The sequence below is a fragment of the Zosterops lateralis genome (assembly GCF_965231275.1).
Source record: "Zosterops lateralis genome assembly, chromosome: 29".
Taxonomy (NCBI): Eukaryota; Metazoa; Chordata; class Aves; order Passeriformes; family Zosteropidae; genus Zosterops; species Zosterops lateralis.
The window spans coordinates 2,324,528-2,349,916 of NC_139789.1; the positions used below are offsets into that span (position 1 = coordinate 2,324,528).

Sequence of the window (25,389 nt, forward strand, 5' to 3'; positions counted from 1 at the left end):
GGAACTGCCCGAATCTATCCCGGAAATTACCGAGAGCAGACGACAGAGGACGGAGCTGCCCGAAGACTCCGGCCCCGCCCCTCCCCGGGCCCGATCGCCATCGGGGCCCCGCCTCTCGCGCGAGCCGCTCCGGAAGGAGCCGAGGGGGCCCGGAGGGAGAGCGCGGCCGCGCCCCCTGGTGGCGAGCGGAGACAGCACCGCATCGGGCACCGGGGTTGAACCGGGGTTGGACCGGGACTGAACCGGGACTGAACCGGCATTGAACCGAGATTGAACAAGGAACGGGGCACAGCACCAGGACTGAACCGAAATCACACCGGGGTCACACCGGGATTGAACCGAGAACAGGGCACAGCCCCAGGATCACACCGGGATCTCACCGGGATCACACTGGGATCATACCGGGATCACACCGGGAACAGGGCACAGCACAGGGATCATACGGAGACTGAATTGGGATTGAACGGGGATTACCCCAGGACTGAACTGGGATTGTACCGAGATTGAACCGGTACCGGGGCACAGCACCAGGCACTGACCCGGCACTGGACACTGGGCACAGCACCGGGCACTGCACGGAGACAGAGCATGGGGCGTAGATTTGGGAACGGGACATACCTGGGAGTGGGGCACGGCACCAAGCATGGGGCACTGCCCTGGGCACGGGTCACAGCACTGGGACCGCACCAGGGCTGTGGGACACTGCTCCGGGCACCGCCCCGCACCGAGCGCCCACAGCCGGGACCCGGTGCTGGAGCCATCCCGGTGCCACTGCAGGGCCACCTCCCTCCCCTCCCACCTGTGCTGGGACCCCGTTCCCCCCTTTCCATCCTCCCCAGATCGGGCACTCACAGCCCTGCACCCTCCAGTGCCACTGGACACCACACTCAGCGCAAGGGACAATTTTAATCCAACATAAAACTTCTTGAAGGTACGAACAGAGCCGGGCACTGGGCAGGAAGACACAGTCCCCTTGGCATTTCCCATTTAAAAAAATCCTTTTCCCACCCTATCCACGCCACCAGTGCCCAGCCAAGCCCTCCCATCCTGCCGTGCCAGTGGGCAGGGGGTGCAGCCCGGTGTCTCCCCAAAACCCCACTGCCTTTCCAAGACCTTAATACACCGAGAGTGGAGGGAGAAGCAAAGGAAACACGGAGCAGCTCTGGTTACTCGGGTTTTTGGGGGGGTTAACAGCACCAGTTGAACGGGAGAAGCAGGATACGGAGCCTGGCACAAACCACACGTGCACAAAAGAATCCAACACGCAGCCCAAAAACCACCAGGCCATGGTGATGCCTGATGGCAAACCAGGGGTGTCCCCCTGTCACCATCACAGTGCACCAAACCACGCTGGGGGGGAAAGCCAGAACATGCAGCAACAAATGGAAACGTTTATATCCCAGAAAACGGTAGAAATGGGGGAGAAATGCTGGGTTGAGCTGTTGTTTGTTGGATAAAGAGCAACGGGGCAGGGAAAGAAAGGGCTGAAATTCCCAAATTACAAGTGAAGCAGCATAGGTGCTCACTGGGTTGGGGTAATTTAAAAAAAAAAAAAAAAAAAAGATAAATTTGGATTTTGTATAGTTGTCTGTGCACTGACCAATCAACTCCACAGGATTTTGTGTGAGAGAAATGGAAAGAGCAAAAACTGACCCTAAAAATCCCATTAATATTCCTGTCTGGGGAATGTCTCAGTTTTCCCCACCTGGAAGGGCCAATGAAGCCAGGTGGCTATAAAACCTCCAAATAAAATAATTAAACCCTTTTTATATCTCCTATAAGCTTATAAAATTATCTATATGCTCATCATCAGATGATCTATATGCACAGAATACCCCCCCCCGCATCCCAGCCCAGAGTACCAGCATTTGGGGGATATTATTGTGGATTTGGGGTTTTGTTTTAGTTTTAAATATTAGAATTATGGGGTTCTGAGGAGATCTGGGGTGTTTCCAGCTGGAATTGAAGTTAAAAAGTAGGGAAAAGCGAGTGGGTTAGAAAACAGTGGGCTGGGAGCTGGGAGACGCACGGGAAAGGCTGGGACTCCCAGAGCTGGGTTGGCCCCTGCGACAGTCCTGCACTGCCCGTTTAGCTTATAAAAAGTAATAAATTAATTAAGGAATATTTGCATCAAGTCCTTTCTGTACACAGAGGTTGGGGCCCAGCTGGGAAAACGCCGCTGCCGGAAAAGCTCCTGCGTCTCTATAAAAATATGAGCATCTTTCAGGGAGTACAAAAAGCCTTCCAGGGGGGCACAGCCAGCCCGGCCACGGTCCCGAGTGGCTCCAGGGACGTTTCTCTCACGGATTTGCCGCACAGGACGGGGTGCTGGGGAGGCACCGGGATGCCCCAGGGAGCCGGAACCATCCCTGGTGCCAGCGCGGGGCTCAGGCGTGCTTGGCCCCGCTCCACACGCCCCGGGGAGCCGGGAGATGAGCCCCCGGCGGCTCCTGGCCCTGGGCTGGCACTTGCCAGTGCCCGGGCGATCCCTGCCCGCAGTTCCGCTGCTGCTGCTGCTGCTGGGGGCCACGGTCCCGGTGCTCGCACCCATCCCACCACGGCAGGGAGATGCTGCTGTTTGGCTGCTCGGCGCTGCCGATGGGGTAGGAGCCCTGGCATTCCCACTCGGCCACGGCCGGCTCCTGCTCGTCGCTCTCGGAGCCCTGCACGGCGATCTGCGGGACCGTGCTGGGCTTGGGCTTGGGCGGCGCCTCCTCTCCGGCCGTGCCACCGCCCTGGGCGGCCGTGCCCGGCCCTTCTTCACTCTTGCCGCCCTCTTCGCTCCCCGCCGCCGTCTCCTGCTCGTCAAAACTCACTTCTTGAACCGCCTCTTGCTTCTTGAAAGAGTCCCGGCGCTCCGACAGGTTCAGGCGCCGCATCACCACCATCTCCTGGTCCCGGTCGTGGCGCTCTGCCAGGCGGGAGCTGGCGGGGTGGTAGCCGTGCTCCCCGGGGTGCGGCAGCGCGTCGCCCTCCCCGATGGCCTCCCCATCCAGCGTGGACATCTCCAGCCCCAGCTTGCGGCCGCCGCCCGTTTTCTTCTCGGCCAGGATGGTGACGATCTTCTCGGCCGACTGGACGCGCTTGAGCAGGGGGGAGCGGGGGCAGTCGGCGCTGCGGGGCCGGGAGCTCTGCCGGACGATGGTGGGGGGGGACAGGGTCTTGCCCTGGAAGGAATGGGGCGTTTTGGGGTACCCGGGCAGCGGAGACGGGGAGCGCTGGGGGGAAGGCGGGCGCTGGGCCGAGGAAGGGGTGCAGGCCAGGGGCGAGGGGGGGATGCTGCTGGTGGATTTGCGACGTCCCACTTTGTAGCGCGGCCCACCCAGTTTGGGGGCCAGCCCGTGCAGGGAGCTGGGGCGCACGTGGCCGGCGGGTGACGTTGGGGTGCTGGAGGAGGGAGAGGTGCTCTGAGGGGACACAGCATCTGCCGTACAAAGAGAAAAGGTCACTGTAGGGCTGGAGGGACACGGCCTCCCCGAGGGACACGCAGCATCCTGCCCTGCCCCGAGCCAACATCCCTCCCTGGGGTACCTGAGGGCAGGTCGGGCGCGGGGCTGCGGCACGGCGTCGTGGGGCCCGGGGACAGGCTGTGCGTGGGGGACTCCGGGAGGCTCTCGCTGGAGGACAGCGAGTGATGGAGACCGGAGGAGAAGCTGCGGCTGGTGTGCAGGACTGACGACTGCTTGGAGATCTTCTTGAAAAGGGATTTTCTCCTGCTGCGGGGACAGGAATAACTTTGGCTACTCCTTAAAACTGTTGGTCTCAACAGTTGGTGGCAGCAGGACCAAACCCCACTGGACATCCCAGTATGGCAGATCCAGAGCATCCAACCCAGTGCTGGCAGGACCAGACCCCACTGGACACCCCAATATGGCAGATCCAGAGCACTCTCCCAGTACCTCACACATTGGGACAAATGCCATTTTATCCCTGTTTAACCTACCTGTCTTGGCCATCCCTTTTCCTGCTCTTTTTACTCCTCCGTGCCATCCTCGTCTTGGAGCTGTTTTTCCGTGCAGGCCCAATTTTAATGGAGGTGTTCTCCAGGGCAGTGGTCCTCAGGGCCACTTTATTCCCACTCTGGAGGATGGAAAACAAATCTTTGAGCACCAGACCCAAGCCAGCTCCTGCCTCAGCTGCCAGGAAAGGCAGTGCCAGGGAGCTGCTGAATTGATGTCCTGGGAGAGCAGTGTGGCTCTGGTCACCCACCTTCAGCAGCAGCTCCACGACGTCCCGATGGACCAAACCCAGCACAGACTCGCCGTTCACGTGTGTGATGAGATCTCCTGCCCTCAGCCCGGCCTCCTGCGCGGGGCTCCCCTCCTCCACGCTCTGCAACCCAAACACAGGGATTTTATTTGGATGCAAGCTTCCTCCTGGGGTTTTCCCACTGGGAAAGGCACCACTAGACCCCGGGGCACGTACCCAGACCATGTGGTGGACGGTGTAGACGTCGCTGTCACCCATGTAGACGCGGATGGCGCGCAGGGTGAAGCCGTACTTCTTCCCCGAGCTGTGGATGATGATGGGTGGCCGCAGGCTGGCGATGGCCAGCGAGGAGTCTCGGCTCGGGGAGGAGTCCCGGGAAGAGGGGTTGGATGAGAGGGAGTGAGGGGAGATGGGGCTCATCAGGGCACTGCCACCGAAGTCATCTGCAAGCAGAAGGAGCCAGCTCAGTCTGGTAAAAGCACATGACAGCAGCCATCCAGCAGGATAAATCACCCAGCACACAGACCTGAGGTGATGATGAGGGACAGGGCTGAGACAGAGGCAGATTTGGGCACACGGCTGCCCAGGGAGGCTCTCTGCCTCTCCGGCATGTCCTTCTGTGTGCTCAGCCGACGGCCCCCACTCGGCTCCAGGCTCCGCGGAGTCGAGTTCTTGTTGCCGGTGCTGTTGCTCCGCAGGCGGATGCGGTTCAGGCTGACGAGATCAGCTGCACAGAGGGGAGGAGGGAGAGTTTGGGGATGTGGAGAAGCCACCCCATGCCATGCAGGACCCTGGCTGCCCCCAGAGAACCCCACACTGGTTCCCACAGCCCACGCACCGGATAACGCCGACTGCTTCACCGCACCGCCAGCCCCTGCATCCGAGTCTCCCACCACAAACTTGGGTCTCTCTGGCTTGGAGGACGCCACACAAGGGCTCTCATCCTCCGAGGAGAAGGCAAACTTGGGCATGGTGTCCAGGCTGAGGGTGCTGGGCAGTGCAGTGGGGCTGCGGCTCCGCTCGTGCCGGGAGGTGTATGGTGTGGAGCTGCCGGACGTCCAGGAGCGGAGGCTGCGTGGGAAGAGCAGGAGGGCTCAGGACTACTCAAGGTGGGCAAGGGGGTGGCACTGAGCCACTGCAGCATCCCCAGAACACATCCCACTGACCTCACTGAACCCTCAGAAATAACTCAAACTCTCCAGTGCCACCACAAACCCATGATGTCGGCACAAATCCTTGGTCCCAGCACAAACCCTCAGTGTTGCCACAAACTCTTGGTCCTGACACAAACCCTCAGAGCTGGCACAAGCCCTGGGCACTGTCAGGAGCCCACACCAGCAGTGCAGCCCCCTCTGAGCACGCACCGGGGCTCAGTGCCCGCTGGCCTCCTGTCCTCATCTCCCGACTGCCGGTCCCACCGCTCCTCCTTGTCATCGCAGTGACTCCGGTCAGAGGAGGAGAGGCTGAGGGTGGAGTTGACCGCCAGGAATTCTGAGCTGCTGTACACCTGAGAAGGAGAGGAGCCATCAGCAAGGAGCAGAAATTTGGGGATTTGGGTGGTCTGGTGTCAGCCAAGACACTGATGCTCGGTGCAGCCACACTGTTTGTGGTGCCAAAGCATTTTGGATACTGCAGGGGGGGTACCCAAAGGAGGAAATATAATGCAGGAGGAAATGCCAGAGCATTTTGGATACTGGAGCACCTTGCTGAAGCGGTGGGAGCAGGAGGAGAACTGCCCGATCTCCACTGATGATTCCTCGTCATTGGTTTCCTCATCCTCCGAATCCAAGTGACGATACCTCTCGGAGCGAGCTGAAAGCAAGAGCCAGAGAGGGAAGAGATGTCACCCTGCCTGCAACACCCCACATCCTGCCTGCAGCAGGGCCAGGTGGGACCTACACCCACAGGGTGACAGCCCAGTCCCAAATCCCAGGGGATTCTTGTGGGGTGGAAGCTGGTACGGGTGAGCAGCCTGGAAAGAGGATTGCATCTGTTTTGTGACTTGGGTTGTACAGCCACCAGCTTCACCCAGGAGATTTCCACCCCCCATGGGAGCATCCAAAGTGCAGCTGGAATAATGGATTGGCAGAGGTGGAAGAGGGACGGGTTTGGCCTCACTGTCAAAGTAGCTGGTGTCATCCTCAGACTCCAGCTGGGGGATGAACTCAGCCTTCTGCCGCAGCAGCCCGTTCCAGTCCAGATGGAGGAAGAAGGAATGATGCTTCACCTCATGTGCACCTCCTGCCAGGCAGAGAAATCCATGTCAGGTATGGGGCAGGATCCAGGATGCTCCCAGTCCCACCCCAAACAGCACAGTCTCTCCTCCACACAGGAGGCTTTAAAAAGATGGACAGGAGCACTGTGCAGCCCTCCTGGGGGGTACCCCGAGCAGGAGACCTCCTCCTAGCACCCTCAGCATGGTAGGACATACTTTGGACTCAAAGCCATGCAAATTTGATGGGAATCAAGGTGCCAGATCATCCCCTGAGGGCCCTGCTGTGCATACCAGTGCCCAGGCGCTCGAGGGGACACTGCCTCAGCAACCGTGTGATCAGGTCCTGGGCATCTGCAGGGAGAGCTTCATCCCCTTCTGGCCACATAATTTCATCTGCAAGGAAAAAGGAACAGGGGTTGGGGGGGCTGGAAGGGTTTGGACACTTCTGGGCAACAGGAAAGTCCCCCAGAGCAGCAGCAGAGGAAAGGCCTCCCAAAGTGGGAAGTCAAAGCTTGAGGAGCCTCCTCACTGTTCAGCCAAGTGTGACAGGAAGGAATGAAGCTTCCCCCGTGTGAAAGGACAAGCCTTGGCTGCTGGGAACACAAACCTGCTCCTGACACTCACCACTGATGACCTGCCCAAAGAGCTCCTCGGGGGTGTCTCCGAAGAAGGGGACGCAGCCTACCAGGAACTCGTAGAGGATGATGCCCATGGCCCACCAGTCCACAGGCTTCCCATAGCCCTGGATGAGGATGACTTCGGGGGCAATGTACTCTGGAGTGCCACACACCTGTGAGGGAAGCAGGGGCTGACACCTCTGCAGTGACCCTTGCAACAAATCCCAAGGTTATCTGAGACCCCAGTGATGGCAGGTCAGCCATGTGGAGCAGGACCTCCTACCTGCTTGTCCATGAACTCCCGCGTGTCCTTCTCCATGTGCCCTTCGTAGAGGTTCGTGGTCATGTTCATCAGGCCTATCTTTGACAGACCAAAGTCTGTCAGCTTTATGTGGCCCATGGAGGTGATGAGCAAACTGCAAGAGAAGACAGACACCCCACAATGCTGCTGTTTGCTTCTGGGGAGACCTGAGATGGACCAGCTGCACCCCAGGGTCTCTGGCACAGAGATAGCACAGAACCAGTTTCTGGGGAAAAAAAACCATTCTGCCCTTGTCTCTTGGCTTTCCTTTCCCCATTAAAGCCACCCTCACCCTTGCTCAGACCCAACCCACATCCTCACTTGTCAGGTTTGAGGTCCCGGTGGACAATGCCGTAGTTGTGGAGATACTCCAGTGCAAGAACAGTCTCAGCAAAGTACATCTTGGCCATGTCAACAGGCAGCGGGCCCATGTTCTTCAGCAGCGTGGCACAATCCCCCCCTGTGGGAACACGAGAGGCTCAGGGAAGGCAGCAAGGTCAGCAGGACCAGCAGGCTCCCAGCCAGCCCCTCTGAGCAGCTGATCCCCAGGTGTGGAGCACAAACGCTCTCCTAGGTGACCATGGCCACCACCTTCATCAAGGAGATCAGGATCACAAAATCATCTCCTTGTGCCTCCCTCTGCTGCTTGGAGCAAAGGGGGACAGGAGATGTCCAGGTGGTGTCCTTGATGCTCAGACTTTGCTATCCTGCCCTCCTCCCTGCACTGTCCAGCCCCCAGTCCTGCTCTCACCTTCCACATACTCCATGACCATGCAGAGGTGTCGCTTCGTCTCGAAGGAGCAGAACATGCTGACCACAAAGGGGTTCTCGGCGAAGGTAAGGATGTCCCTCTCCACGAACACCTGCTGGATCTGATTCCTCAGGATAAGGTTCTGCTTATTGATTTTCTTCAGAGCGAAGCGCTGCCGCGTCTCCCTGTGCCTTACCAGGTACACAGCCCTGGAGGAACAGCTGGACCTCAACACAGGTCCTCCAGCCACCACCACTGACCACCCCACACTGTGGGGCTCAGACAAAGAGGGGCTTTGGAGTTGTTTACAGATGGAGACAAGTGTTAGGAAATCCCCAACTCACCCATAAGCCCCATTGCTGATCAGCTTGATGGTCTCGAAGTCCCCCTCGCAGGGCTTCCTCCGCGGGACAGTGACTGAAGGCTGGCTCTGAGGAATACATGGGTTTTTAATGCAGGCAGATTTCACTCAGCACTATCATGTACCACTTCCAAAAGCTTCTTTCTGCCAGAGCCCTCTCCAGTCACAAATCCCAAACCAGAAGCCCAAGATGCTGTGCAGATCAAGAGCCCCCACACACTGAACTCTGTCCACTCAAGAAGGCAAATGAGGGACTGTGAGATCTTGAATACATCAGTCACCCCTGGGGACAATCCAAAGTGAACATCTCCCAGTCTAGGACAGCTGAAAGGAGCTCTGGTGTGGGGTGAGGCAGGAGGAAGCTGAAGGCAGCAGGTGGGACATGCAGGTGGGACCACACTCACCTCACAGGTGTCATCGTTCTCTGGTGTGATGGTGTTCCCGCTGTCAAAGTGATCCAGCTGCCCCATTTCTGCAGATGACAGGGATGGATTTCACTTTCCTCATGCTCAACACCCACCAAAATCACCCCCTGCCCAACCACTCTCCCTCCAAACTCAGAGACCCCACAGGGATTTAGCCACATGCTTTGCTCGAGCTATCGTACGGAGAAATTCAGGTCATGACGTTAAGAAGTTCAACACGAGGTTAAACATTTATATAATTCTTTTTTTTTGATAGTCATTCCTGCGTTCTCCAGGGATTATGATTCCCCCCCCAGGGCCATGGATTAAGTGTTTTTGAGCTTAATCTGCTTTGCTGAACGTGTTGGAAGCAATAATAAGGGATGTGGGCTTGGCCAGAAGGACTTGGCCATCATCCTGGTCCTGCTGTGACCTCCCTGCCATGACACCAGCCCAGCCCTACAGGTCTCCCTGACACCTCCCAGTGCTCAGTTGTGATCACCACAGGCCAAACTGGGAGTCCAAATCCTGCTGCAGACCTCAGAGCCCCCAGTCCAAGTGCTTCCCTACCCTCCAGTGGGTCCTTGACAAGCCCCAGTTGGCTGATGATGTATCGGGGAATATCCGTCTTTATTCCCTGTCCAACTTTGGCATGCCCTTCTGCAGCTTCCAGGAGATGGTAAAACTCCTCTGGGTCGAACTCCTGCATGGGGAAAGCCAAGCACAGTTAAGGAGAGAGATATTGCAAGGTTAAGCTTTTCCTCTAAGCCTTGCAGGTGACACCTGTAACAGGGGACAGGCCCTGGATGCATCATTCCCCATGTCAACGGTGATAGTAAAAAAATGTAGCTCTGTGAGTTGGCTTTGGAAGAAAAAACTAAGGGAAATGAAAATTTCATCAGGAACCACAGCAAAAGGTCACTGCTTTAGAAATTCAGCAAATCAACTGAAAAAAAGCCCTGGAAACCACAGAACCATAGAATGATTTGGGCTGGAAGGTTGGGCTGAAAGGGAACTTAAAGATCATCTCATTCCAACCCCCTGCCATGGGCAGGGACACCTTCCAACATCCCAAGTTGCTCCAAGCCCCATCCAACCTGGCCTTGGACATTTCCAGGGATCCAGGGGTATCTAGGAGGTTTTGTCTCCTCTCCAGGCTGGCACAGACCATGAAAGACAAGACAGGAGCTTCCATGTCTTACCAGGCACTCTAGAAGTCGGGCAGGGCGGGAGATGATGATCAGCAGCTTCCTCACCAGCTGGTCAATGAACTTCACTTCCTCACTCTCAGATCGCTCCTGAGCCTGTTGGGAATGGAGACAGGAGCCAGGTGTCTCTTGGTGGCCTCACGAGGTGGCACCAGGCAGGGAACTGCCCCGTACTCACGTCTCGGAGCATCTTCTCCAGTTTCTCCTGCAGCTCCATGAAGTAGCGGGAGGTGATGAGAGCTCCCTGGGACTTGGCCAGGCAGTCTCGGGCCAGCTCGATGATCTGGTGGTGGATGAAGCCCAGCACCCCATCAGCCAGGGGCAGGGTGCTGCTCGGGGAGAAGTTTGTGATGGTGTCCTGCAGGCGCTCCTCCATCTGGGCTGTGGCCTGCAAGGCAGAGGGGATGGTGATGGCCAGGAACAAACATCCCCATGCCATGAGTTTGGCCAGCCAGGATCTCACCCTACCACCTCCTGCACTGGGTTTGGCCAGCCAGGATCTCACCCTACCACCTCCTGGACAATGTTTGGCCAACCAGGATCTCACCCTACCACCTCCTGCAGCTCAAATATTCACATACACAAGTGAATATTTGGAGCCATTTTTTATGCTTTTAATAGAGATCAACCTCTCATCCTTGCTGAAATGGAATTACTGCCTTAGGGAAATGATTTAAGGCTTGCAGTTAGCACTGCTTTTTATTGATCAACATATGAAATTAATTTCATAGCTACACAGCAAATTTTATTTAAATCATTGACTCTTTTCCTGATGTATTATGGTATTTGGGATGTGTTAGCCAGGATTAAGTGTTTTAGCAGTAACAAATCCATGGTGGTTGCTGTCATATGTGAGGATTTAACTTTGCTAAATCCTCACAAAAGGCCCCACCTGGGACCTGCAAAAGCTCCTCCAAAGCCTCCAGAGCCCTCTGCCTGCTTGTGTGATGGGGCACTTGTGTGGATAAGAAACCACAGGTTTATTATGTCTCCAGTGTCCCCAGCACCCCCTATGATCTACCCAGGCATTCCATACTCCCACAGGGAGCAGAGGTTGTTCTAGAGAAGGTTCCTGGCTGCCAGGATGCCACAGAGGCACCAACACACTCAACCCCCAAGTCCTGGCAGTTACCTTGGGGAACCTCTCCTTGTAGACATGGTTCATCATCACCACCTCATTATCAAATGTTCCGCTCGTCCGTCCAGGGCTGCAGAGGGAGGAGAAGGGTGTGTTAGGAGGTTCAAGTCATTTACACCTGTGCAAACAGCCACTACTCCTGGAGAGCAGTTTGATCCCTCCTCCCAACTCCTGGCTCCAAGTGGTTAAAACTCATCCAAGTGGAGCCATCAGCCTTGGGTCAGCACTCCCAGCAGCATCCCAACCACCGGAGGCCCCTGGGATGTGGTCTAGGGAAGCTTAACCCAGGTGGCCAAACAAAAGTCACTTGGAAACCCAGAACTGAGAGAGTGTTCCATCATCCACTCAGCTTTGAAGAATGAGCTCATCTTTCCCTTCCTCTGGAGCCCACAGTTTCTTGCCATCGTTGCCATTTTTGCAGCTCACCAACAAACAAAAAACCCAACAAAACCTTGTGGTGGACACAGCAACCTTAATTAAACATGGTTTTCCTCCTTCCCTCACCCAGCACTGCCCCTCCCAGAGCTCTGCCTGATGATCCCGTTATGCAAAGCAAGTCACAAGAGCAGCCAGCAACTCATTAACCACTATAAAATAATAAACATGGTGATAAAAACCAGCCCCAGCCCAGCCCCAGCTCTGCCTCAGACTTTGCTGTGCCAACTGCAGAACTGGCATCTCCTCAGTGAAAATCTCGCCACAAACCCCTGTCAGATAATTAATCTGATTTTAATGAAATTTCGGCCGGCAACACGCAGGGCTGTAGCTCTGCCTCTGGTAGCAAAGAGAGCCAGGAAATTTTTCAGAGAGAAAAGAGGATTTAACCAAAACATCCCCTGCAAAAAGCACAAGGCTCTGGTGCTGGGCAATGTGGGTGGCTCACTGCACAGGGTGTGGTCCTGGAGCAGCAACCTGGAGCTCAGCAGGTACAGCTGAGGGTCAGCTCACACAATGCTATGGCCACTGGCTCAATGCCTTCTCCAAATTTTCCTCTCTCCAGCCCAAAAATGCTCATTCACCTGCACTCCTTGTGGGTTGTTTTTTTTTTTGCAGAGGCAAAGGCCAGTCCCAGTAAGCAAAGGTGATGTTTTCTGATCCAAGCCCAGAAATTGGATTTTTATTTTTTAACAGCAGGTAAGTCATACAAGAATGGCCACTGCTTGGGCTTCTGCTTGGTGATCCCTTCCTCACCACCAAAATCATTCAGACAACTGGGCAAGAGGCTGCAAACCAACTCCTGTGGAATAAATCCCAGCTTCTCCAGCTTCAGCTCTAGGATACAGGTATTGCCTGCTGCCAGGAGAGCAATGCCACGCCCCAACAGCTGAGAAGATGCTGAGAACCAGACCATGGAGCTTATGATCACTCACAAAATCATGGAACACTTCAGGACACCTTCCATCAGGCCAGGCTGCTCATAGCCCCATCCAACCTGACCTTGAATATTTCCACAATGAGGCACCTACAACCTCAAGCCAAAATTTCTCCACTTCCCCACAAAGGGGGAAAACCCACATTGGGGTTTGGGACAAGTTTAGCAGGACCAGGAACAGCTCATGAGAGGGCAGAGGATGCCCTGGAGGTGCCAGCACTCAGAGCAGTGTCCTGGAAGCCCGTGGGTGGCCCACCTGAGGCTCCTGGATCGTGGGCGCAGGCAGGGCGAGTGCCGGCCCTCCTCGTCCGTGACGCTCTCCGTACTGCGGAAATGCTTAGAAAGGAAATGCAGCTCGTCGGGGGTGGGCTGGTACGGCAGCTGGTGCAGGCGCTCCTGGGAGGATGAAGATGACTGGGGAGAGAGAGAGGGATGCAGGAGATCAGTGGATGGGTCCGTGCTTGTTGGTTCTTTATCTTCTTTTCTTGTGTTAGGGCAGGGATTAAAGTACAGGAGATGCAGTTTTCTTATGTTCAGACTCAGGTGTTTATTATTTCTTATCACACAGTCTCACAAGTTGTGAGTTCCAGCCAACAAGGTAGAAAATTACTCTGTCTCTTAACTCTTTCCATGGTCCTTTAAGCGCTAATTACCCAATAACCCTATATTATTTATACTTTTAACCCAATAATGACCACCCATGATCCACAATGCAGACCTTGTCACCCAATTAGAAAAAACCACACAAACCCATGAAGACGGTGAAAGAACACCCAAAATCCCCCATCTTGCTCTATATACATTACTATATACTAAAATCTTAAATCCTAAGTTTTGCACCCTGTGATATCACAGAATTCTATTCAAACTACACACCCACAGCCTAAAGTCAAATGTAGTGCCTGCCTGAGGGTCAATGCCTGTTAGCACAGAAAGACTGAAATTCTCAGCCTCCAGGGTTCCAACACGAGCTTCCCAGCAGTGGAGTAGGAACCAGCAAACCCATGAGGGAAATATCCCTTGGAGCCTCTTAGGAGGCTGGAAACACTGACAGGCAGCATGGGCTGGGCTTGGGAGAATGAAATGTGGAGAGGAGCAGTCTGGGGAGGTCTGCACTGCCCATTCCCAGCCCAGTAGCCCCCATTCTCCCACTCAATTTGGCTCCACTGAGCCCCATCCCTTGTAACTCCAGCATCCCAGGGATGTCAGTCCTGTCTCAGCCAGGGATGCTGCAACTCCCAGGGATGCTCTAATGTCCAGGGACTGTGTAGCCCCAGGAACATTGTAACCCTAGGACACAGTAACTCCCAGAGATGCTGGAACCCCAGGGATGAAGTTAACTCAGAGATGCTCTAATTGGACACTGTAACCCCCAGGGATGCTGCAAGCCCACAGCCAAGCCTTATGACTGTCTTGAAAGCTCATTTGGGAAGCAGGATGCAGCTAAAGCACAGTGATCCTTTAGAACCCAGCACCATGGAGCTTGGAAGGCATTTCACCCAAAAATGAGGGGGTTTAGGATCTTATAATCTATTACCATGAGAAAGCAAACATTACCGAGACCGTGGAGCTGGGGGTGTTGGTCCCATAGCCAGAGGAGGGTAACGAAGCCAGTGACCACCTTCTGCCATCAGCCCTGTGAGTGCAAACATGACAATCACATACAGGGAAAAAAGCCCAATATCTAAATGCAAATCAACAACATCAGAGCCAAAAGCTGGGGAACAGGACACAGGCATGGCTTGAGGGATAAAGCCCTGAAACCTCTTTTCAGAATGGACTGAAATGGGGTGAAATAAGGGGTTTGCAGGAGAGAGGGGCTGTTCTGCAGCCACAGTGTGATGGGCCAGTGGCAGGCAGCAGGGTCACTGTGAAGGGACAAATCTGGGGCCCCGTCAAATACATTTCAGACAGGGCAAAAAAAACCAAAACCCGCCTGTGAGAGCTTGATTTTTAATTAGAACAAAATTCAGCCTGCTGGAGGTTTTCTTGGTGAGAAACTGGGATTCCCAAAGACTCATCCTGAGACAGCAGGCGCCGGGGAGCAGAGCTTGGCCATAAACAGGAAGGGAACTGCTCATACGCAGGCCAATGCTTCCTCTTGGAGATGTTTCCGAGGGATGGGGACACGTCCAGGTCAAGATGAGGCCCTTCACCTCCCACTGCCATTTCCCGTGTGGGGTCAAGGACAGCAGGAGCTGGCAGGGTGCCACATGCAGCTCCAGCACTGGCAAACTCCTGACCCCACAGCCTGGCTGTTCCCTCTGTGACAAGTGTGTGAACAATCCGAGAGCCTCCGGCGTTTTTCCATGCGACAATTGATGGGTTAAAATCAGCCACCCGCCCTCCATGTGTGCAATTAATTAATTAGCTGAACAGGGTTTGGTGGCTGCATCTGAGGTGGCGTGGGCTGGGGAGGGGATGGAGCAGGATCTGCCTCTGTGGGGACCTGGATGAGCATCCATCCCTGGACATCATCTGAGAATCCATCAGGAGTCCAAGATGGGGCTGAACACATGGACAGGGCTGGTGTGATGGGAACAGAGAGATTTCTGCTCCCAGAGCTGCAGGGAGGCCAGTCCTGGTGCAAAATTTCCCACCCAGGGATGCAAACAAAGAATCACAGAGTCCCAGATGAGCTTGTATTGGAAAGGACCTCAAAAGCCCAGTCCCACTCCCTGCCATGTGCAGGGACACCTTCCACTTGACCAGATTGTTCCAAGTCCTGTCCAGTTTGGCCCCGAACACTTAAAAAAGAATATCCCTGATGATGTGGAACAGACACCTCCCCAAAATGCCCATCCCTGGTACTTGCCTGTCAGTCCGAGGAGCATGGCTGGGGTGGCAGAAAAGACCAGTCATGGCAGAGGAAACATCACCAGGCCAGAAACCAGGCAGAAGAGAAGCGAAAATAAAAGCAAAACAAGTCACTTGAGATCAACAGAACAGTTCCCTGGTAGGGGAATGATCTTTACTAGTGAATATTTACTGCTCTGGGACTGGGGTTGGGAGCTCACCTGCGAGCAAAGGGGAAGTTGATGGAGGTGCTGGCAGAGAAGTTCCGTGGGCTGTCCAAGGGACTGCTCCCAGCTGCAGGGAGAAAGAGGGAAAATTCATCCCCAAACCCATCCCAATACAATGTCCAGGGTGCTTTGGGCTGCTCCTTCAAGGGAAAGTGTTTAAGTCACTTCCCAACCTATTTCCCCCCTGGAAAAGGCACTTGGCAGCCAGGAGCCAGTCCACTGCTGCTAGGAGGTGCTGAAGCCCTCCAAAATATTTGGGCAATTTTGGGGGATGCTGAACCCATCCACGGGGATAATCCCTTACCTGTTGGCACAGAGAGCGGGGAGAGAGGCCGTGAGAGGGTGGGAGAGGGAGTACCCACCACTAAGCTCTTCCTATTGCTGCTTCGGCAACTGGGGAAGAAAGAGAGGGAATTAAATCAGGGAATCGATGACAGCCAGAGCTGGATGGGCTCAGGCATGTATCTGCTAGCACATGAATTCCTGTGCCAGGGAACACAGCTGCTGTCACCCCACTGATTACAGATCTCCTGCCACAGGGAAGACCCATCCCCAGGCCCAATGCTGCTGGAGATGGGCAGACAGGGTTATTTTTAACAAAGAACTCTCCCATTAAGGTCTCACTTCTGGTTTTGGCTCGCTGGGGAGGACAGAGGCAGGAGGCCCCTTGGGCAACAGCCACAGGGCAGGAATAGAAAAAGGGATGTAAAAGGAGGAAGCCATGGAAATGCCAAGCAGCCCCAACCTGACCTGCTCCAGTGCATGGAAAATGCCCCCAGTTCCTATAAATCTCCCTGTCCTTGGTGGTCCCCCTGTCACAGCAGAGAGGATGGTTCCAACCCCCTGAGGCTGCAGTGTCATAAGGAATTTCTGGGAATTTTGCCCCAGCCAGGCCGTGCTCTCTCTGGCAGCAGGAGGGAGCCACATGCACCAGCACCAGGTGAGAAGCAGAACCAGCACCCTGACAGCCCAAAAATCCCCAGAAATCCCATCCTGGTAGCACAGCCCAGGATCCCACAGAGCATCTCTGCAAGGCCACATCCACAAGCGCTGGGTCTCCACATCCCCGTCTCCATTCCCACTCTCCCAGCACACAGGGTTTCAATCCTTACAGGAATTTTGTTTTTCCTTTCCTTTCAGCCCTGAGTCCAAGGCTGCCTTGCAAGAGTGGCTCAGCCTCAAAAACCCCCACTGCTGCAGCCCCACTCCTGTTGTGCCCCACTCCCACATTTCAACCCTGTTCAAAACATGACAGGCTCATTTAAGTTCTCCTTCACTCTGCCAAGAGGAAACTGCAAATATCCACGGCACAGAGCAGAAGCTCAAGCACGAGGACAACCCTCCCCTTCCTCTATTTCCGCTTCCTCAGGCTGCAGATTCCGCAAAGACACCGAGTTTCCTCACCAAGCTGGGAACAGGAACCCACACAGATGCTACTAATTAAAGGACAACATTTAACATCCCAGCAGGGCCACAAACACCCACAGCACTGAGGGGGTGAACTGGAAGTGAAGGGATTCTCCACAGATCCCAAAAACAGAAGGGAGTGGCAGATGTGGCATCCAGGGTGTAAAGGACAGTGATTCACAACAGGTGCCTCCAGGTGGATGTACAAGACACTGATGAACAACCAACGCCAGCAAGGCGTGGTCAGAGCTCTGCACACAAGGACAGAGCTCCACACACATGGACAGAGCTCCACACACATGGACAGAGCTCCACACACATGGACAGATCTCCACACACATGGACAGAGCTCCACACACATGGATAGAGCTCCACATGCAATGACAGAGCTCCACACACATGGACAGAGCTCCACACACATGGACAGAGCTCCACACACATGGACAGAGCTCCACATGCAATGACAGAGCTCCACACACATGGACAGAGCTCCACACACATGGACAGAGCTCCACATGCATGGACAGAGCTCCACACACATGGATAGAGCTCCACATGCAATGACAGAGCTCCACACACATGGACAGAGCTTCACACACATGGACAGAGCTCCACACACATGGACACAGCTCCACACAAATGGGCAGAGCTCCACACACATGGGCAGAGCTCCACACGCATGGACAGAGCTCCACACGCATGGACAGAGCTCCACACACAAGGACAGAGCTCCACACACATGGACAGAGCTCCACACACAAGGACAGAGCTCCACACACATGGACAATGCTCCACAGGCAAGGACAGAACTCCATACACATGGAGAGAGCTCCACACACATGGCCAGAGCTCCACAGGCATAGACAGAGCTCCACGTGCAAGGACAGAACTTCATACACATGCACAGAGCTCCACACCTGACATCCAGCTTCCCTCACCTCCCTCTGGCAATCTCTCCCCTGCAGGGCTCCTCCTGCTCTGGGCTAAAACCAAGAGCCCAAACTCTTTTGAAGGTCTCACCACCAGGGAAGGTGCTTGGGCCCCCCAGACCCCTCCCCTGCACCTCCCTGCACCCAGGATGAGGAGTCTCTGGGTGTCCCCCGGGACACACATCCTGTGACTGCTCTGAGCTCACCTGGAGCTGCAGTGACCGTGGAGGGCTCAGAGGTTCCCCCTCAAGACCTGAGCTGAGATGTTGGAGGGAGACAGAAACCTTCCCCTCCCTGACCATTTGCCCCTTCCTGCAATCACAGAATCCCAGAATGTTTTCTGTTAGGAGGAAACTTTAGGATCATCTCATCCCACCCCCTGCCATGAGCAGGGGTTCCACTGTCCCAGGTTACTCCAAGCCCTGTCCAGCCTGGCTTTGGACACTTCAGGGATCCAGGGGCAGCCAAAGCTCCTCTGGCACCCTGTGCCAGGCCCTCTTTGCCCTCACAGGGAACAACTCCTTACCATCTAACCCTACTCTCTTTCCTGCCTCTGGTGTTTGATTTTCTCACTTAAACACAGGCTTGAAGCCCAGATAGAGCTGTGAACTCACAGCCAGAACCCACAGCCGGATGGGAAACCGAGGCAGTGTGAGCAGACCTGCCCCGGCCCCGCAGCGGCACAGGAAGAGGTTTGGGAACCAGGAGAGCTGCAAAGAGCTGCCGGCAGCTCTGACACTGCTCCACTGCCAGCCCTGCCACAGGCACTGGGTGCACATGTGTGTCCTGCAGAGGGGACGGCCCGGGGGACGAGAGGCTCACGTCTCCTCCCTCGCTTTCATTTTGGAAGTGAAAACAAACCTTTAGTGAAGCAAGTTCCAGTAATGGTGACACACAGAGAGAGGCCGACGTTTCCTGTTTCCGCGCGCTCCACCCTCGGCTCCCACAACCATCTTGCGCCAGTGTAACCCCCCTCCTCCTGACACATCATCTACAGCTGCTTCCCATCCTTCCCGCACGGAAACCTCGGGCTACAAACCAGCCCCGGGGCACAGACGAGCTGCCGAGCCCCGATGGCAGGCGCTGGGGCTGCTGCCCGCTCTGCCTCCATCACCTAATCGCACGTTTGGTACCAAAAATGGAGTGGAAAATCGCTGTCAGCATCTCCCGTGCTGAGCTGCCTCGGCCGTGGCGCTGCCGCTGCCATCCAGCCCTTGTTCCAAGGGATGTGGAAAGTGTGTGACGGGCAGTGTGACCCCAAAGCCTGGAGCAAAATCGTGTGTCACCCGTCGGGAGGCGGCCTGGGAGGAGGGAGCGGCATCTCCCGGCAGCAGCAGCGCCCGGCCTCGGCACGGGACATCCAGAGGAGGAGATGGAGCAGGACCTGGCAGCTCCATCGAGTCCCAGAATATCCTGAAGTTGGAAGGGATCCGCAAGGATCATCGAGTCCAACTCCTGGCCTTGCACAGGACACCCCGCCCCAGTCCCACGCTGTCCCTGAGAGGGTTGTCCGGACACTCCTGGAGCTCGGGCCGGTACCGTGAGCGGTTCCCGGGGGAGCCTCCCGCGGGCTCTCCCTCGGAGCTCGGGGAGGGCAGGATGCGCTGCACAGCACAACGCCCATGTCCCGACTGGCAAACGGCTCTGCCGGGACCTGGGCGAGCTCACAGGGATGGGGGGCTTGGGCTCAGGGCTGTGGAACAGCGAGGGGCAGGCAGGGAATGCACAAAGGGGCCGCAGTTCCCGCTCCTCTCCCACGGGATCCGCCCCTACAACTTCCCCGGCCACCAGAGCACCGTGTGCAGCCGCCAGCCCGGCCCGGCGCTGCGGGCAGGTGAATCCCAGGCAGAAAACAGCCGGTTTGGGACAAAGAGGGTGCGGGGTGCGGGGAGCAGGGCGGGGCGGGGCGGTGATAAGGGAACAAGCACAATCTCAAAGGGCAGAGCAGAGCAGAGCAGAGCAGAGCAGGCGGCTCCGCTCCTGCTGCGTGACTGAGAGCACGTGTCTGTGCTCCCGGCTCCTTTCCCTGCCGGCTCCATGTCCCCCCAAACAGCTCCGGTGTGCCTGGAGATCCGGGGAATGCCATGGATCACCACGGCCTGGAAAAATATTGCTTGCCAGTGGGATAAATTCATGTTTAACTTTGAGACCTGCTGAAGCAAGCAGCTGCATCCCAAGTTTCTCCATGGCATTTGTCCTCCAGGACTCAGGACAGTGCTGAACTCGGCTGCCTCCAGGGATGGGGCTGGGAGAGGGCTGGAATGGGGCTGGGGTGAGGACCAGGGTCTGGATGGTGAAATGCAACATCTGGCTGGCACAGAGCCCACCACACCCTCACTCTGTCCCCTCATCCCACCTCAGCCAAAAGCACTCTGGGTGCTCCTATGAACCCCCCCTGGAGCACCAAGCAATACATCAGAGACCTCCCGAGAGCAAAATCCTAAATCCTCAAAGGGAATCACAGGGTAACAAGTTGGGTATTGACTTGTTTATTTCTTTGCACTGCAAGGAAAGCCTCAGGAACCTGCCCAGCACCCTGGGGTGCATCCCTGCACGTCTCTGCACCACAGGTTCCCAGTGGTGGGTAGGAAATCAAACCTGTAAGGTTTGCTGGGCTGTTTTCCTGTGCTGTTTGGGGTGTGAAATCATACCTGTAAGGTTTGCTGAGCTGTTTTCCTGTGCTGTTTGGGGTGTGAACAGCCACGGGCAGCATCCACAGAGAAGGAGAACCCCGTCAGCATCGAACCAGCAGCTTTCCTGCCCTGTGCCAGCCATCTCTGCATCCCCCCACGGGAAATTAGGATCCCTCAAACCTCTTAATCCCACTAAATAACATCATATGCTTTCTGTGAAATAGGCCAGACCGGTCCTCACCGTGGATTCTAGGAATACCAATGAAAGAGGAGCAAATCCCCTGCCCTTCATGAGAATTACAGCCTCATCATGCTCAGCTGGAGACAGATGACTGCCTAGATCATCTTTCCAATTACACATCTCTCCCAGATCCTCCCCAGCTTGGCCACCCCAGTCTGGAAAACCCCATCCAGTGCCTTTTCTTCATTTTTAAGGGTCCTCTTCGCCCATCCTCATGCAGTGGCAGCAGGAATTCCCGCAGCCCAGGTGAGGCAGGTGCCTGGGATGGGATGGATACCTTTGCTAAGCAACCGTGTTGCTTTGTGCCAGCTCACACTGACACTGAGAGACAGCAACAATGGGAATCTCTCTGCTCTGCCTCCGCACCAGCTTAAACACCTCAGTCACACAAAGCCTTGGCAGGGTTTGATGCCTGGGCCAGCTACAGCACCCCAAACCTGCAGGATGGAGGTCCCAGCCTCCACCACCCACACTTGGGGGGCTCAGAGGGTGCTCTGCACCCCTGTCCTCCTCCTTGGGGGTGTGTCCCACCAGCCTGCCCGGGTCAGGCCTGGCCTTGCAGCTGGAGGCCCAGGGTAGCCCCATTGCACCCCATTTATGCACCTCCCACCACTGCCCCAGCCCTGCTGCCAAAGGGGGTGGGAGTTCTTTGCCACTCTGGAGCCCTGGCCCCTTCCCACCCCTCCAGGCACCCTGGAGACCCTCACCCTGGCTCAGGCCATGTGCCACATGGGATCCATCCCATCAGCAGTGTCTGCCCTGGCACAGGGGGTCACAAGGGTTATGTCCTCCCTCGAACATGTCAGACACCCCCTCCAAATCCACACACACCAAGGATGGGCACCCCAAAACATCCCCTAATAGCCTGGAACCCCCAACCCCACATCCCCCCATGGCACTGGGGTCCCAACCATCCCACCCAATGCTGCACAGCCCACCCCACCCCGCCACACTCAGCATCTGGATGCCTCAGTGCACAGCATCCCCCTAAAAGATGCAGCTGTGGTGCACAGCCCCTCCAAACCCACACACCCACATGTGACACCCCCCCGTGCTCAGACCCCCCAAACCCACAGCCCCTGGTGCACAGCCTCCCCCATATCACACAGTCTGGTGCCCACCCCCCATGCATTGTTGTCCCTCTCAAACCACCCTGCTGCACCCACAGACCCCCCAAACCGCACCCCCCTTTGTGCCTCCCAAACGCTACAACACCACCCCAAACCACACACGTGCCCCCCCCCCCCCCATACACTGGTCCATCCTCTGGTGCACCCAGACCCCCCAACAAACACACGCCCGCGGTGTGAGGACCCCAAACCCCCACAGCACGTGCGCCCCCCGTGCAGACACATCCCCCCCCCGCACAGTCACGCACATCGTGCTCACCCCCCCTGCACGGTGGCGTGTCCTGTCCCCCCCAGACCGCGCACCCCACCCCGAGCCCCTCCCGCGGAGCCCCCCCGGTGCCGGTGGCGGCGGCCGGTACCTCTTGGAGCGCTGGAGGAGGGCGCCGGCCGCCCTCTGGCCCCGGTAACCGGGCGGGGCGGCTCCCCAGCAGCTCGGGTCCGACATCGCAGCCCCGCCGCGTCCTCCGGCACCGAGCGGCTCCCCCGGCACCGAGCGGCTCCCCCGGGACCGAGCGGCGCCCCCGGGACCGAGCGGGGCCGCGCCGGGGGCCGGGAGCGGGGCCGGGCTCCCGCCGCCTCCCGCCGCCGCCTCCCGCTGCCGCCCGCCCCTTCCCGCCCGGCGGCGACGGGGTTACCATGGAAACGGGCAGCGCCCCGAAACGGGGTCGGGGTTTCCATGGAGATGGGGGGATCACCCCAAAAGGAGAGGAAGTGGGGGTGGGGGGTGGCACAAAACGCGGTCGGGGTTACGGTGGGGATGGGGCATCACCCCAAAATACGGGCACGTTGGGCCTGGGGGTGGGGCAGCACCCCGAGGTCGGGATTGCCATAGAGACAGGGCAGCCCCCCAAAATGGGGTCAGGGTTAGCCCAGAGATGGGGCAGCACCCCAAAGTGTGCTGCAGGTTATCACAGAGACAGGGGCAGCACCCCAAAATGGGGTCAGGATTACCATGGAGATCCAACATCTGCTACTGATGCATTGGAGGGGCACAAATATCATCCCCTCAGTCAGCGGGGGCAGCCCCGAGGCCTGGGCCTTCCTGAGAGCCCCTGCCAACCATGGGCTGTGTCCTCCGAGGGCCCCCACTCACCATCCTGGCAGCGCCCTCCCGCCCACAGCGGCTTTCCCGTTCAGCCGGGGAGATCCCAGCGCAGAGCCAGGGACACCATCCTCCGGCGTGGTGGGACAGCAGGGCCACCAGGGCCTTCAGGACCCCCCGAGCTGTGTGGAGTGGCATTGCCACTCTCATCAGTGCCACAGCCAGAAATCCTGGTGCTGCTGGGTTGAGCACGGCTTCAGCACCTTTCCCCTTCCAGCCCAGAGCCATGAGACACCAGCACAGACTGCCTGTCCTTGTCCCCATCCTCATCCCCCTCCTTGTCACCATCTCATCCCCAAAAACTCTCTCCTCGAGGCCTCATCTGAGCGTTCACAAGGCCACGCTGGTTTTCCCACATGCTGCTGTCGCTACGGGACAAGTGGTGGCCGGGCAGGGCTTGGGGAGGGGGCCAGGGGCAGGGCACAGGTGCCTCCCTGCCCACAAATGGCTCTGCCTGTTGCTGAGCAGCAGCAGAGCTCCCGGCGGATCCCGCTCTGCCGCACCAGCTGCTCTCCCGGCAGACTAACGGAGGCACCGGAGTGACGCCCCGGGCGCGGGGCAGGAGCGGCTCCGTGTGTGCCGCGGGGCACGGGGCGGGGTGTGAGCCCGGTGCCAGCACAGCGCCTGCACCTTGTCCCCGGGGCACAGCGCGGCTGGCACGGGGAGCACGGCCCGGCCACCACCTCCACCCCCGGGGCACCGCAAGGGCCGAGTGGCGTTTTGGGGGAAGGTAGAGGGAGAGTAGAGGGGGAGTAGAGGGGGAGTAGAGGGGGAGTAGAGGGGGAGTAGAGGTGGGTCCCATCCCCCTGGAGCAGCCCCTCCTCACCTTCAACCCACGGCGCAGCGGAAAAGGTGACAAAGGAGGTTTCCCAGGCTCCATCCCCACTCCCACCCTGCTCCCATCACAGGGCCCTGCCCTGGTCCAGTCTCGAAGTCCCCCCTCACAACAGGGATGCTCAGAGCCTGAGCTTGAGCTGCTGCCACAACATTCCCCCTGGGGCTCCCCAGAATGGACCAGTCAGCAGCAGAACAAAGCCAACAGCACAGCCGGGCTGGTTTGGGGGTGTGCAGGGGTTGGCACAGACCCCAGCCACATCACTCCGTGTGTCCCATCAAAGACAGTCATACACTTCTGGGGTGCCCAGGACATCCCTGGTGGAGGGGACCCACCTCTCTGTCCCCATCTCCAGCTCTCCCCCCTCATTTCCTGAAGCAGGTGGCCGCGGTTCACAGGGAGGGTTTGGGGGGCTCTTACCTCCAGGGGTGCAGGGTTAGTAAGGGGCTGCAGGGGCTGCAGGGGCTCAGCAGCGTCGGGCTCTGGCTGCTCGGAGACAAGCTGCAAGGCAAGACGTGCCGGCGCCGTGTCAGTGCCTGATGGATGGCGCTGGTGGCCCCTCGGTGGCACTGTCCCCTGGGCCGGAGGGGGCCGGGGCCCAGAGCAGAGGGGACATGGGCCGGGGGTGGGGGGTCAGGCAGGGAAATGAGGCAGAGCTGGAGGGGGAGCGCAGAGGACAGCAGGGATACCGCAGTGTCTGAGGCCGTGCCTGGGAAAGGCAGCGGGTGGTCTGGCGCTGTGGCGGGGGCTGTCACCGGGAGGGTCCGGGGCTGCCACTGCAGGAGAAAGGAGCAGGACCCTCGGCCCGGGGTGGGGATACAGCGGGATAGGAGCGGACCGGGATGGGGCATGTACCGGGCCAGGGAAGCAGCGGGACGGGGATGGCCCGGGGTCCTGCCGCCCTCCCCCGGTGCCGGTGCCGGTGCCGCTACCGGCGCGCCCTGCCCCGGCTCCCACTCACTCCAAGGTCAGCGAGGGGATCTTCAGCCTGTCCCGACGCGACTTCATGCCGCCAGCACCGCCGCCGCCCCGCTCCGCTCCCGCTCCGCTCCCGCCGCACCGGCTGCCCCCGCGCTGGGCGGTCCCGCGGGCGGGCGGGCGGCACCGGCGGCCCCGACGGGGCTCCCTGCTCGGCCCGCCGGGCCCGGGCCCGCCCCCACGGCTGAGCACGGCTGGGCACGGCTCGGCTCGGCACGGCACGGCACGGCTCGGCACGGCACGGCACGGCTGGGCACGGCTCGGCTCGGCACGGCACGGCACGGCACGGCACGGCACGGCTCGGCTCGGCACGGGTTACCACGGCCGGCACGGCACGGCTCGGTACGGCACGGCACGGCTGGCACGGCACGGCACGGCACGGCACGGCACGGCACGGCACGGCACGGCACGGCTCGGCTCGGCACGGCACGGCTCGGTACGGCACGGCACGGCACGGCACGGCACGGGTTACCACGGCCGGCACGGCACGGCTCGGTACGGCACGGCACGGCAGCCCCCGGGCCCCCGTACACCC

General features: G+C 57.9%; 1 protein-coding gene across 1 annotated transcript; it reads right to left on the reverse strand.

The window, feature by feature from the left end:
• Window positions 1-2,372: 2,372 nt before the first annotated feature.
• On the reverse strand, window positions 2,373-25,021 carry MAST3 (microtubule associated serine/threonine kinase 3). The gene is made up of 28 exons (XM_083879778.1): window positions 24,838-25,021; window positions 24,297-24,377; window positions 15,904-15,992; window positions 15,594-15,666; window positions 15,392-15,412; window positions 14,134-14,212; window positions 12,833-12,990; window positions 11,199-11,274; window positions 10,245-10,454; window positions 10,061-10,162; window positions 9,429-9,561; window positions 8,859-8,926; window positions 8,438-8,523; window positions 8,094-8,302; window positions 7,664-7,802; window positions 7,325-7,457; window positions 7,049-7,214; window positions 6,716-6,817; window positions 6,328-6,450; window positions 5,912-6,021; window positions 5,574-5,716; window positions 5,048-5,280; window positions 4,736-4,936; window positions 4,426-4,652; window positions 4,210-4,332; window positions 3,944-4,080; window positions 3,532-3,716; window positions 2,373-3,424 (listed from the first exon to the last, which is right to left on the reverse strand). Exons 1-28 carry the CDS (start codon window positions 24,882-24,884, stop codon window positions 2,388-2,390), a joined length of 4,491 nt encoding a protein of 1,496 aa, XP_083735904.1. The 5' UTR covers window positions 24,885-25,021; the 3' UTR covers window positions 2,373-2,387.
• Window positions 25,022-25,389: the final 368 nt, after the last annotated feature.

Excerpts from the sequence above, each read along its gene's own strand:
- MAST3 (XM_083879778.1), bottom strand. The coding sequence starts at position 24,884 with ATGAAGTCGCGTCGGGACAGGCTGAAGATCCCCTCGCTGACCTTGGA. Across the intron at positions 11,275-12,832 it reads CCACGATCCAGGAGCCTCAG|CCCTGGACGGACGAGCGGAA; the intron begins GTGGGCCACCCA and ends CTCCCTCTGCAG. Across the intron at positions 8,927-9,428 it reads TGTCAAGGACCCACTGGAGG|AAATGGGGCAGCTGGATCAC; the intron begins GTAGGGAAGCAC and ends TGTCATCTGCAG.